Genomic DNA, 13,100 nt, shown 5'->3' with positions numbered 1-13,100 from the left:
ACATAGATAATGTCTTTGCATCCAACAATTACACAACAAATTTAACTTTCCATTAACACAATTCTTTCACTACCTCCAAATTAGAAATTTTGCTAAACGAAATCTGCCCAATTTTCCTCCCCTCCCCCCAACTTCTGTTCTGGAAGAAATATTGATCAGACTCGGACAGCTTTTCTGTAATATAAAAAAACATTTTTAAGTCCCTCCCTTTCAAAGATACCAGAGTACAGTGGGAAAAGGAGTGGAGTGGAAGGCAGCCATGCACAGAATTCACTCTAGCTCCATATGTGCAAAGCATAGAATTATTCAACTTAAAATCTTTTATCGAGCCCATCTGTCTCATTTAAAATTGTCTAAAATGTTTCCAGGGCAAGATCCAACCTGCGAACGTTGCAATGGAGTTCCAGCCTCATTGGGCCACATGTTTTGGCCCTCCACCAAATTAACATCATTCTAGACCAAAATCTTTAAATGCCTTTCAGACAGCCTTGGTATCACAATCCCTCCTAACCCATTAACAGCTGTGTTTGGTGTACTCCCAGATGGGCTTAAAGTGGAGAAAGACAAACAAATTGTAATTGCCTTTACTACACTATTGGCACGTAGACTTACCTTAACTAAACTGGAAGAATCCTAACTCTCCTCTGTTAAGTCAGTGGGTGACTGATGTTATATACTCTTTGAAATTGGAAAAAGATCAAATTCTCACTTAGAGGATCTGTCCAAAACTTTTTTGAAACCTGGCCAGATCTAATCAATAACATTTTAGAATAAGCATTTAAATTGGGGAAAAGGATTTTTAGTCTTAGTTTTACTCTGGCTGTTGGCCTTGCTATCTTTCTCATGTGTGGGGTGTTAATCGAACTTAGTTTTGTCAAGTTTGACTTGTTTGTATGGACTGTTACTTGCTTTTAATAAATTCAATAAAATGTTTATATAATAAAATATACTAAAATATAAAAAGATTGAGCTCCTCCTGGCAGGATTTATATGTCAGTGGAGTCAGTTGCCCTGACTGGGTGTCTTATGTGTGTTGCAGAGGGAACAACTGAGGAGAAGGTTAGTGCCAGCGCTCCCTCTCAACACAGAGCAGTAGTACATACCGTAGGTCAGCCCGCTGAGTGGTCCACAAGCATGCATGTATAACAACACGTTGCCAGCAGCTACCTAATTGTGTGAGGTGAGGTTAGGAGCTTGCGCTGATACAACACATTGCTGCACCCACCACACGACAAACCAACTCAGGATCCAGATTAGGACCCGAGTGCAGTCATGCAATGGGTGACGCCTCAGCACCACACTAGTTCAGATGGAGTGGAACAGTGTGAGGTTTTTTATGGTGGCTGCAGTGCCAATTCTGTGATTTTTCTAATTTTGTAGGTCTTTTCTGTCTACTGCTATCAGGCAATTCAGTGCTGTCCTTCTGATGTCCCAGATGCATTGTACTCTTCAATGCAATTTCTGCACAATATACAGTACATTTATTATTCATTTACTGATTGATTGTATTATTTGTTCTGTGACCCTGTATCTTTTATGTTTCTGCTTCTGTGTGCTTCTAAATTTTCCCTTGGAATTAATAAAGTTTATCTAATTTAATTTAAACTCGATACGGTGTGCAACCCAACATTTGAATATAGAACGGCAATAATAGTGGAGAACACTGGGCCATGCATTGGAAAAACAGTTCACTCAACTTTTCATTTGTGCTATCCAAATTTGTAAAATAACACACAGCTAAGTTGTGTTTTGTTGCCAAAATAAATTTACATTTTTTTTCTCCTAAAAAATAAAAACAAGTATTAGATGATTATCTCATGCTACTCTGTTTTAGTGAAATAATCTTTCTTTGTAATGAAAAGTACTTTAAGTAGATAAAGTACTTTTATATTTTATTATTTTATTATATTCATGTAGGTGTAAAGTATATGATAATATTGGTACTTATAGTATGCATTTAGCATTATTTTATTTATTTATTATTTAGTGGGTTTGGAAATGTTATGTTGTACATTAGATTTCATCAGTGGAGGAAAACAAGTTATTCTGTGTTTTGTAAACTATTCAAGTGTGTGACCTGCCTTTTAATGTTCTAGCATGAGATAATTAAGCACCTATGATTTGATACAGTTTGGCTCGAAGGTGATGGCAGTTCTTCACAGATCTTCACACGTGACTTTTCCATGTGTCAGGAGTGCATAGTTCTTACCAGTGAGATTATAATACACATTTGAATTGAAATGAATACATTTGAATAAATCATTACATCCAAGATGTTGATGAATTATCTAGTCAACATGTATACTGAATTCTGTTTTTTGTTTTCCCCTCTCCTAAGGCCCATCATATGTGAGAATGCTGATATGGTTTTATCTGAGGACAGTAAGCTTCAGTACTTCTACCTTCTTGCCTACTTATGCCAAGGTATGATAACATTTAGCTAATAAAGATATAGTACACTATCTGCTGTGGTATAAAGCGCTCTATAGCGCCCTGTTGAACCCACCAGACAGACGTCCAGGACACATGTTTAAAATCACCAAAAATAATATCTTTAACATTCTTAAATACAGTGCACAAAGCACCGCACTCTCCACAATTCTCCAATCAATAATCCAAATCAATAATAATCAATAATCACACTCCTCCAACTCCCAGCAGCTCCGTTACACACCCTCCCAACTCTGGCTCGCACTGCTGGGGTTTCTCAGAGTCCATTTAAAGTCTACTCCTTCTCCGGCTCAAATGCCTTTAAGTATCCCGGAAGTACTGTGGGCTTCCGTCCACGTGACCCCGAAGTACTTCTGGGTTGACGTAACCGTAATAGTCCCCGGGTTCTTGGTGAGCTCCCCCTGGCAGCACCCACGGCATCCAACAGGGCTGAAGAGACAGACTCCATGTCCCATGCTGCCCTGCAGGAATCCGAGAAACCATTTCCGTCCAGGGGAGCTGCCATCTAGCCTCCCAGGGGATGTAGTGTCCTGAACATGCTGCTTTTCTTCCTTTCCTCTGATGAGGGGCGTCCAGGCAAGGCTGAAATGCCAGCCGTCCATCACATTGCATATTTTCAGATTGAGGTGCTGAGCCTTATTATCGTCACAAATCTGCCTTTTACTGTGATGTTTATTTTCAAACATTATTTTGAGCAACAGATTTCTTTTTTCAGATGGAATGGCAAATCCAATAACAGTTCTGGCAACCCAAGACTGTCTGCATCTTCTTCATGAGGACCATCAGTGGACCAGCAATCCTCCTCCCCAAACAGTAAACACCAGTGAATATTCAGCCTCAGAGAAGGTTAAAATTCAAGACACTCAGCAAATAAGCTGTGTTAGTTCAGTTCATCTTTTTCAGTCCAACCCATGCAGAGTGGACATAAATCTTTATGATGAAGTAAGATTTCTTTTCTTTTAAAACTGCTTCATTAGTAATATTTATTTGTATGTACTTTTAGCCATCTGTGTCACCAATATTGCCTTTGCTGCCACTCAGCGCTTAGGTTATTGATATTTCCTGGCTTTTGAAAGGTGTTGCAGTGAAGTAAATTGGTTCATGCCATTGGCTGACATGTGAAGGTTTCTTGTTAGAATAATAAGATGTCCCCTTTTTTTCACCATTAACTAGGATAATCTGTCCTGTACTGCCTATGCCTGATATTTTATAATTGTTGGGATAAATGATGAGGTGTGACAGAGGTTGAAAGGTAGGAGCAGCCAAATGACTGTATTGTCAAGTTGTGACAACCTGCAGTGAATTAAAGCACTGCTTTTTACTAGAAGGTGAGGTGCAGTGTGACCAACTTCAAAGTGAGATAGAAACCAGACACACATCTGTTCCATACATTCACAGCACAGTTGATTTGCTTGGAAGGAGGTAATTCTGTGCTAAATGTGTAACGTAAGGAGTAAGGTTTGTTTGGAAAATGAAAGAATACGATGCATGCTGAAAGAATAGAACCGCTGATGGGGTGATGGAACAGAGAAATGATGCGAGACGAGAGAGAGGGAGCCAAACAGTTTAGATATTTATAGATAATCAGAATGAGCAAAAAACACATTTTCTGTCAGTCAGTGGATATGAATTCAAGTAATATAAGAAGATTAAGAGTGGTATTCCATGCACAATGGGCATAGCTACGTACATCTGTGGCTGAGAAAAGAAAATTCTACCTGCTTGAGCAGAAGTTGCTTATATGCAAATTTTATTCATTGTTATTATTTATTATTGTTGTTATTACTTATTTGATTTCAACACTTGAGGTCCAATTAGTGACATATCTTTTGTTTTTCCAGTTGGAGCACAGGCAGGTGAAGTGACTTGCTTGTGGCCACACAGTGGCAGTAGGGGGATGTGAACCCACAACTTCAGCATTTTGAAGTCAAAAGTTCAAAGCCTTAACCTCTGTGCCACACTACACAGCCTGTGTAAGTGCATGCCAGCAAATCATTTATAAATATAATAAGAAAAAAATTCAACATAAACAAAAACTATAATGTTGAAACATAAACAGAGAAGCATAAGAAAGATATATGATCAAAAATATATAGACGTCACCCAAATTCTAAAAGGATCATTCTGTAGGCACATTAAAAAACAATTAAGTGTCTTTGGATTCCAAAGTGGCAAAGTGGTTGCACTGCTGCCTTGCAATAAGGAGGCCGGAGTTTGCATCCCAGGTGCTCTCCATGTGGGATTTGCTTGTTCTCTCTGTGTCCCTAGAGTTTTCTCTGGGTAGTCTGATTTATTCCCACAGTACAAAGACATACAAGGTATGTTAATTGGTGTTGCTAAATTGGCCCTGGTGTGTACTGGAGCCCTTTCCAAGTGTTCCCGCCTTGCGTCCAGTGATTGCTAGGATAGGCTCCACCTGCCCTGCGACCCTACCCTGGATAAGTGAGCTAGGAGGGTGGGTGGATGGATAGAAGTCATTTGTAACATGCTCTATCACACACGTTTACTCCAGTGCAGACCATTAAATCCATGTAGCCGTATTTGGCCAGATGGTATGAGAATGTTTTACTGTCCTAGAAATAGACGTAGCCACCTCTTCATAATTATTGTGCATAGCTCTATTCCTGTCTATCTGTCGGTTGGTCACCTTTGATATATCCTCTATCATACATGTGTGCTTGACAGTGGCAAATATATGTGCATTCCTGCCCACCTGATAGAAAGGCATTGTGAAAAGATTGCCAGATAAAAACAACAATATAAAGTTCATGATACAATTTAACATATGCCACATTAATCAACATAGCCATACTTGGCTATATTCTATGATAATGTATTATTAGATCAGGAATGGGAATGTAGTAACAGGCCAATTTTTCATCCTTTCACTGTGAGACTCACTTACTACAGTTCAGGGTGCAGTCAGCGCATCATGCTTTCTTTGAGAAATAAAATGTTTGACTCTGCTGGATGTTTTTTATCAGTTCCATTTTATCTGTTTATCCCAGAATCGCATCAGTGCATATGTACTTATAAATTAAGCTCCCTCTGTTCTACTTTTTGATGGTGTGATAAGGACGCTGTATAGTGCCCGACCCGACACAGACTCTCACGCACACGCACACTCGGACGCATGTGTAAAAACACACAAAGACTTTATTTTCTTCACCTGTGGGGCACGTCTTCCCCGTGAACCCCACAGGCAATACGCAGTCCAAGTAAGCACAGACTAATCAAACCAGCACACGCCCTTCTGGCACCACCACTCCTCCCTTGAAGCTTTGTCCTGTCCTCCCGACTCTGGCCTCTGAGTGGTGGTGGCTGGCCCCTTTTATAGCTCACCCAGAAGCGTTCCAGATACTTGACCACCTGTTTCTAATTGCACTTTCGGGTGGGGCTGACCAGCTTGGCTGTGGAATCCATGCAGCACCCCCGGGCACCCACCCCAGCTCCCAACCAGGCTGTTGAGGACCCCATCTCTAATGGAGCCCTGCAGGAGGTTGAGGCATCCCCGCTGGCCAGGGAGGCTGCCACCAAGCATCCCGGGGGAGGTATTGAGTTGCCCATGGTTGCTCCCCCAGAACATATGCAGCAGGGGCATCCTGGCCACCCACCACAGATGGATAAAAATCTTACTGCCCGAAAACTAGAGTTAATTCCACAGTGTATGGTTTTTAAGATTAGGGTTGTCATGCCTGTGGTGGGTTGGCACCCTGCCTGGGATTGGTTCCTGCCTTGTGCCCAGTGTTGGCTGGGATTGGCTCCAGCAGACCCCCGTGACCCTGTGTTCAGATTCAGCGGGTTGGAAAATGGATGGACGGATGGGTTGTCATGCATGCATCTTTCTCAATTTTTCTGCATTTATTCAGGACTTTAGAAAGACTGTTAAAATTAAAGTACTATACAAAGACAAAAATGAGAATTGCCTCATGATTTTGCAGTACTAGTGTTACTTGAAGTTTAAAAATGTTAGTTTTATTTTCCTAATTAATGTTGTGGCCTGCACACTCTGTAAACAATCCTCCACTGAAGCACTTAACCTGTAGTGCTATGGAAGCTTAACTAAAACCACCTGTAAAGGCAATTTTTAATGTCCTTCAACACACAAACATCCACTACTGATTGTATTCTAAGATGACTGAAATCGCACATTATTTGGTATGATCACATGGTGCAGTGTACTTGCTTGTGACACACAAACTGTAAAAAGAAGTCTTTGTATGTGCTAAAAATTTGTTTTGTGCTCAATAGTATTCGGTGATGAGTGCTATATAACAATCACTTGTCATTATATTGAAAGGTTGCAGCTTCATTTGAATTTTTCCAAAACTAGCAATATTGTAGATAGACATGGATTATAATTCAACATCATTATAGTGGAGTAGACTCGAGGAAGGCTGTTTCATGTTGTGTTTTTTTTCACATCTCTTTTCTCAAGATAAAATTAGCAAATGATCACAGAATTTCAAATATTGATGTAATGCTTGTGGGTGGACAATTCAGAATAGCAAAGCAGTCTGTTTAATAACCGAACCATCTGCAATTCCATTAGGAGAAGGTAAGAATGTGGTGGCTATAACAGAAGACGCACACAGCATTGGGTGTCTCAATTTTTAAAAAATTGCTTCCTCACTGAAACATTAATGAAGAAGCAGTGCAGGATGGGGAGGAAGTGTGTTCTCAAAGAATTCAGTGGCCGCTGTTGAGGAGGGGCAGAGTGTGTGGCAAGGAGCTTTGAAGCAGTGGGGCACAGTTGCACTTGGTGAAGCAGGGATGCTTGTGTTGAGGATGAGATGATTTTCAACTGGAATGTGGAACTAGCCTGCTGAAAACATTTTGGAAAATTCACATTCTACACACAACATTACAGGCACACTCTTTTCACTCTTCCAGAAGGTATTTGGCCACGTTAGATAAGTCATTTTTATTTTATTACTTTATGCTTGTAAATTTCAGTTTGGGATTAATGAAGTTTATCAAATCTAATCTAATGCTTTTTGTGTTTTTGTCAGCAATGTGTTTTGCCAGTCAAGTGTGAACAGAGTCAGTGATAGCATGCAGTTCTTTTCATTTGCATGAGAAGATGCACCATGTTCTTTATTGCTTGTATAGACCAGTGAGCTTAGATAATAAATCATTGTAGATGCATGAGAACTCAAGCATTTCTTAAGTTCTCCAAATTAAATACAGGAAAAGGGGCTTTTCTCAATGTCAGTTGCCTGTTTAAAACGATATCCACCACAGATTCCCACTGTGTGTCAACTGTTCTGTGTCATATAACTGTTTTAAGTGGTAGTCCTGGCATTGTAGCTTTTTATGACTTCTGTTGAGGCCTCGAAATCGGTGACAGTGGAAGGTCATGTCTTTGTTAAAATAGTGAGTTTATATCTAATTTGACAGTAGCTGTCATAGAATAATATACTATGATGTGCAGTTTTTTGGAAAATTGGAAAATAAATAAAAGTTGATTTATTTTTGATATAACTTTTGAAGATATTTCACATAAAGTAACCTCCTTAAGGTTTTAATTGCAAAATATTTTTAATATTATTATTTAGGATACTGAGACATGTTTTAAGTTGCTTTCAGAATCAAATGTGAAGTCCCAGTTTTCAAAAACACTGCAGAATGTATTCATGTTTTATACAGGAGAAAAGAGCCAAAAATGTTAATTTTTTCTCCACAAGAAAAAATATTGTTACATGTAACAGAAACCTGTTAATACCAAAAAGTCAACATAAATACAGCAGAAGAGGTATGTGATCCTTTGTGTGATATGCTTTGAGTCTCCAGTGCACAGCCCGATGTAACAATCGAGACAGCAGAAGCGTGAATCTTTGCACGCTAGTCTTATTTTATTCTGTTGCTCGTACATGAGTGGGTATATTGTCAGTACCTGATCCACACGACTGACGTGTTATTGCGGGCTACTGCAGCACAAGGCTTAGTGACGTCCACATTTCCCCTGGCACAAACACTGACAATTGCCACATTAGGAACAGTGCTTAGAGGGCTAACATTTTGCTTGTCCTTGCACTTAATTGCAGCTATTTTTCCATTTTGTCATGCAGCTACTGTTTCTCCACTGTGATAGTTCAAATGACCACGTTCACTGGGGATATCATGGCGGTTCATACAGTGCCATATCATGCATTAGTTTAACTTACCACGTCAATGGTTCAGTTTCAGGTCACTCTAAAACCGCCTTTATGGCTTCTCATTTGTAGCTCTGTCCTAATCATGAACATCAATAAGTTACTGTAGAGTTACCATAAAGTGTCAGAAAGCTTAGAAATACAAGGTTTTGTTTCTTTTTCCAACATGGTGTTGTTCCATCCACTAGATGGCAGAAGAATTCTGTCCCGAGAATTTTTTTGTCTTAACACTATTAAGCAAATCATTACATGTCACCCCGAGCCTAACTCAGGTTTAACTGTAATTGCGTAGAATTCAACGCCCGAGTCACACTTAGGGTTACCGCAAAGAAAGTTACGTGTCCTTGCATGTGTGTGGCACGTGCAATTGGTACAAATTAGTCAGATGGTGCACTATGCCCATTCTGCACCCATGTTACACATGGCACTTATATTGCAATGGGAAAAGACTGCCTTTCATCAATGACATGTTTTCCTTAACATTAAGCACCGTCACAAAATAACATGTGCAGCCATAGGGTCCTTTGTGCTCACGAGTGTATCAGATTAATCTATTTAGATCAATTTGCATATTTTCTGTCGCTTCATTTCAAGTTTCAGTTTTATTATAAGCAGAAATAAAATAGACATTGCTAAAGATTCAGCATTTTCAGACTGAAGCGCTAAACAATAACCATTTCAATGCCCATATTAATTTCATTTAATATCCGTAGTACTAGGGTGTTGTACTGTGTTAGCCATTATGAATGCAGTGAGAAGTCAAGCACAGACCACCTGTCTACAGACCCACATTGTATTGAAAAACTCATCAGAAACTTCAAAGGACTTTGTTGGATAGTTATATTATCCAAAGATCTTGATCATGCATTGTTCTCCTCTCTTGCTTAATGAATCTTAGCCTGAAGAGGATTATTAACTCTTTACATTTAAGATGTCTCACGTAAAGGTTTTCCAATGTTGTATCAGCCCCAGTGTGTATATAAACACAGGGAACTCCAGTTTCTGTATTACATCTTGCCTGAAGAAGGGGCCTGAGTTGCCTCAAAAGCTTGTATATTGTAATCTGTTCAGTTAGACAACAAAAGGTGTCCTTTTGCTTGACTTCTCACTACATTTAATATCAGTGAAAAGCATCCCATTCAGGGTTTGCCCCTACCTTGTACCCAGTGATGCAGGGATAGGCTCTAGCCTTTAGTGACACCGAATTGAATTAAGTGAGTTTAAACATTGATCTTTTCATTTTCTTATACAGTTAAATCCATAAGTATTTGGACAGTGACACAATTTTCATAATTTTGAATTTGTATACCACCACAATGGATTTGAAATATAGTAATGCAACCATTATGTCATTGAAATGTTGACTTTCAGCTTTAATTTAAGGGGTTTATCAAAAATATTGCATGAGCCATTTAGGAATGACAGACATACAAGTATTTATATACATGGCCCCCCTATTTTTAGAGGCTCAAAAGTATTTGGACATTTGACTGGCAAGCTGTCCCACAGCCTGGTGTGAGTAGGTCCCTCATTATTTCATTAACTATTAAGCAAGTAGAAGGTCTGGAGTTGATTCCAAGTGTAGAATTTTCATTTGGAAGCAAACAGGTCGTCATTAGCAAAGAAAACAAAACAAACCCATCCCAGAGATAGCAGAAACAGGAGTGGTCAAATCAACCAGTCTGTTACATTGTTAAAGAGAAGCAACACACTGGTGAAGCCAGCAACACCGGAAGGCTTGGACAACCATGGAAGACAACTGTACCGGATAATCACAGAGATCTTTCCTTGGTGAAGACAAAACAATTCACGACATTTAGCCAAACCAAAAACCCTCGTCTATGAGGTAGACCTGTCATCACCAGACTTCAAGAAAGTAAAGACAAGGAGCAAACTATTGGTAATCCTCAAAGCAACAACAACAACATTTATTTATATAGCACATTTTCATACAAGTGATGCAGCTCAAAGCAATAGGATATTCTACTGCTACTCCTTGTTCAGTGCCACTTTAGAGTCGGCAGCACATCTTGTACATTTACCCCAGGGCACCCAGGAAAACCCCAGACAAAGGCAGAATGAGCAAGAGATGGCAAGGACTCAGACCCAGTACTCCACAGGTCATTACTGGGCCACCATGCTGGCTAATTTTAACTGTCACTGTCATATTTCTAGAAACATTCTAATGTTCATCTTGCTTCAGTGCTGTTTTCTTAATAATCTCAAGTCTGTGTGGGTTAACACCTCCCAAATCTTATATTGCTGTACTGCGTCTCTGTCTGTCTGGTTAGCTATAATATATTGCCTAATACATAATTTTAATTATACACCATAATCACAGTACTAAAAGCCACAAAATTGCCTCTTAGTTTTAGTTAGTCAAGGGAATCTTAATTATACTTTGATTTCAAAATTTGCTATGCTAATTTTTAGTTTGTTTTTTTCTTCTGTATTACTCAAGCATAACATGAGTTTGCCAAATTTTCCAAAATGCATGTGCTGTACTTTCCAGACTGCCAAGGAGGAGAAAACCTGGTGTTTACAGACAGAGAGCCCTGCGCCCGTCCAGGAACTCGTGGAATGGATCCGAATACAATGGGAAGCCATGTTTGGGGTTAAACTCAGCAGCACACTTCATTGAAAAGGCCACAAAGGAGGTGCCTTCAAATATGGCTACCTGTTTCCCATGGTCTTTCGTTTTTTTTACCCATAATACTCTGGTATTTTGCTTTTTTTATTAACATTTTTGCTACCCCAAACAAGACTGTAAGGCATTTAAGTTTTTAAATGTTGTGTGAATGTATACTCTTAAAAAAGTATTAAAATCTATTTACTGTGGTGTTCCATGATTAATATTTTTCTACCTCTTTGATTTTGTTCAATAAAGGAGCACACTTAAAAGGGAAACTTTGATATAGATTTGTAAACTGCAAAATTTGTATTTTAAAGAGGCAACATTATACTTTGTTGCACATCTGTATGTGAGCCAAATAAACGAAACTATTTTTTCATTGCAAATCGTGTTTGCCCAGAGCAATGTATATATAAGTGTGATGTTTGCAATTTTATAGTGTTTTTATGTTTTGTGGTTTTTTTTGGGGGGGGGCAGTGGGGATGGATTAGTTTATTTGTAAGTGTCTTTTTTTATCTTTATTAATATTTCATCACAGTCTTCTCCGTGACCACCGTGTGTAAATGTCCAGATATGAAAATCAAGCAGTTTGATATTCCCTCATTTCTTTAGCATATTTTGTGTAATCTGTGTTAGTACTGCATTTCCATATGCAAAATACAGATCTGTGTTCACTGTCAACCACAAAATAAAAAAATGTGAAATGTCATTTCTGTTCTTGTGTTATATACACTTGAATTGTGCTATCATTCGCACCATTTGGTCTCTGTTATAAATTGTTTTGTTATTAATCTGTAGTATTGCACATGTTAAAGGCCAACACCCAAGTCTTTAAAATATGTATGTATTGAATATGTAAATAAAAAATAAAACATGAATTCCTATTTATTAGTGCTGTTATATATAGCTATTCAGGGAAAAATAAATTGTATTTTTTATATTTCAATAAATCTGTATTGAAGCATGTATCTGTTGTAGGTAATTCATGGATATGTTTCATTAATATTTTTTTTGGTGCTGTTACACTTCTAGAAATATTGGCCCCTTTTGTTTATACAAGGAACGTGTTTCATTAGGTTTTGTGTACAATAACATATCATGAGGGTAAGTGTAAACCTTAATGTTTGATGCACTTTACAACTGAAAAGTTTGCAGATTCTCCCACAGGTTTTTCTACTGACCATTTCTTCCTACCTCATTTCCTAAGTAAAAATAAACTGAACATTTAGAGTAATTAAGGTAATAAGGATTACTGTTCCAGCACAAAGCAATATCAAAGCAAGCAAGTATTGTAAACAAGGGCTTTGAATCAAACTTTCACATCCTTTCCTAAGCAGCTGGAACAAGCTGTCGCAAAAGCAAAGCAATTTTACACACAGAGCTTAAGCCGACATTCCCCAAATGAAAGCAAGGATTATGCCAAAAATCACACAAACATCTTCACTTCTCAAAAGAAATAGGATTGGCTATATGAGTGTACATTTGCAAACAAAGTACATTTCATTGCTTTTAAAATGAATACACTTTTGAAAGTACATTCTAACCTGAATGTGCTTTTACATATAAAGCAATATCAAGACTTTGTGTTGAATAAGCTCCCTCAGCTGGACAGAAAGCCCTTGTTCTACAATAGATATTGAACAAACAAACAATAAGTTTGATGGTATTAAAAGTTAAAAACACAGATTTCACTCCAGGAGGTCTATAAATCTGATCCAGGTTTATAATTTTAAATATGTGTTTAAGCCATAGCCATAATTATTAACAGAGTGTATGGCTTGAGAAGCCTAATCACTTACTGGCCCCATCTGGAAATGTACTGGTGCTGGTCTGACTGCTCTAACGACTATAAGATTACTTTC

The 13,100-nt window shown here is 38.5% G+C and overlaps 1 protein-coding gene across 2 annotated transcripts in view; it reads left to right on the top strand.

Annotated features, from left to right (window-relative positions):
- Positions 1–12,204, top strand: part of stk11ip (serine/threonine kinase 11 interacting protein) — a 115,243-nt gene extending 103,039 nt beyond the window's left edge. For both annotated transcript variants that reach the window (XM_051931349.1, XM_028807570.2), the window contains exons 24-26: positions 2,339–2,424; positions 3,167–3,393; positions 11,119–12,204. In XM_051931349.1, coding sequence (XP_051787309.1) covers positions 2,339–2,424; positions 3,167–3,393; positions 11,119–11,247 — 442 coding nt within the window. In that variant the 3' untranslated portion in view covers positions 11,248–12,204. The remainder of the gene's footprint in view (positions 1–2,338; positions 2,425–3,166; positions 3,394–11,118) is intronic.
- The last annotated feature ends 896 nt before the right edge of the window (positions 12,205–13,100 follow it).

Source organism: Erpetoichthys calabaricus, chromosome 8, assembly GCF_900747795.2.
Source record: "Erpetoichthys calabaricus chromosome 8, fErpCal1.3, whole genome shotgun sequence".
NCBI lineage: Eukaryota > Metazoa > Chordata > Cladistia > Polypteriformes > Polypteridae > Erpetoichthys > Erpetoichthys calabaricus.
This window is presented reverse-complemented; position numbering and strand designations above follow the sequence as displayed.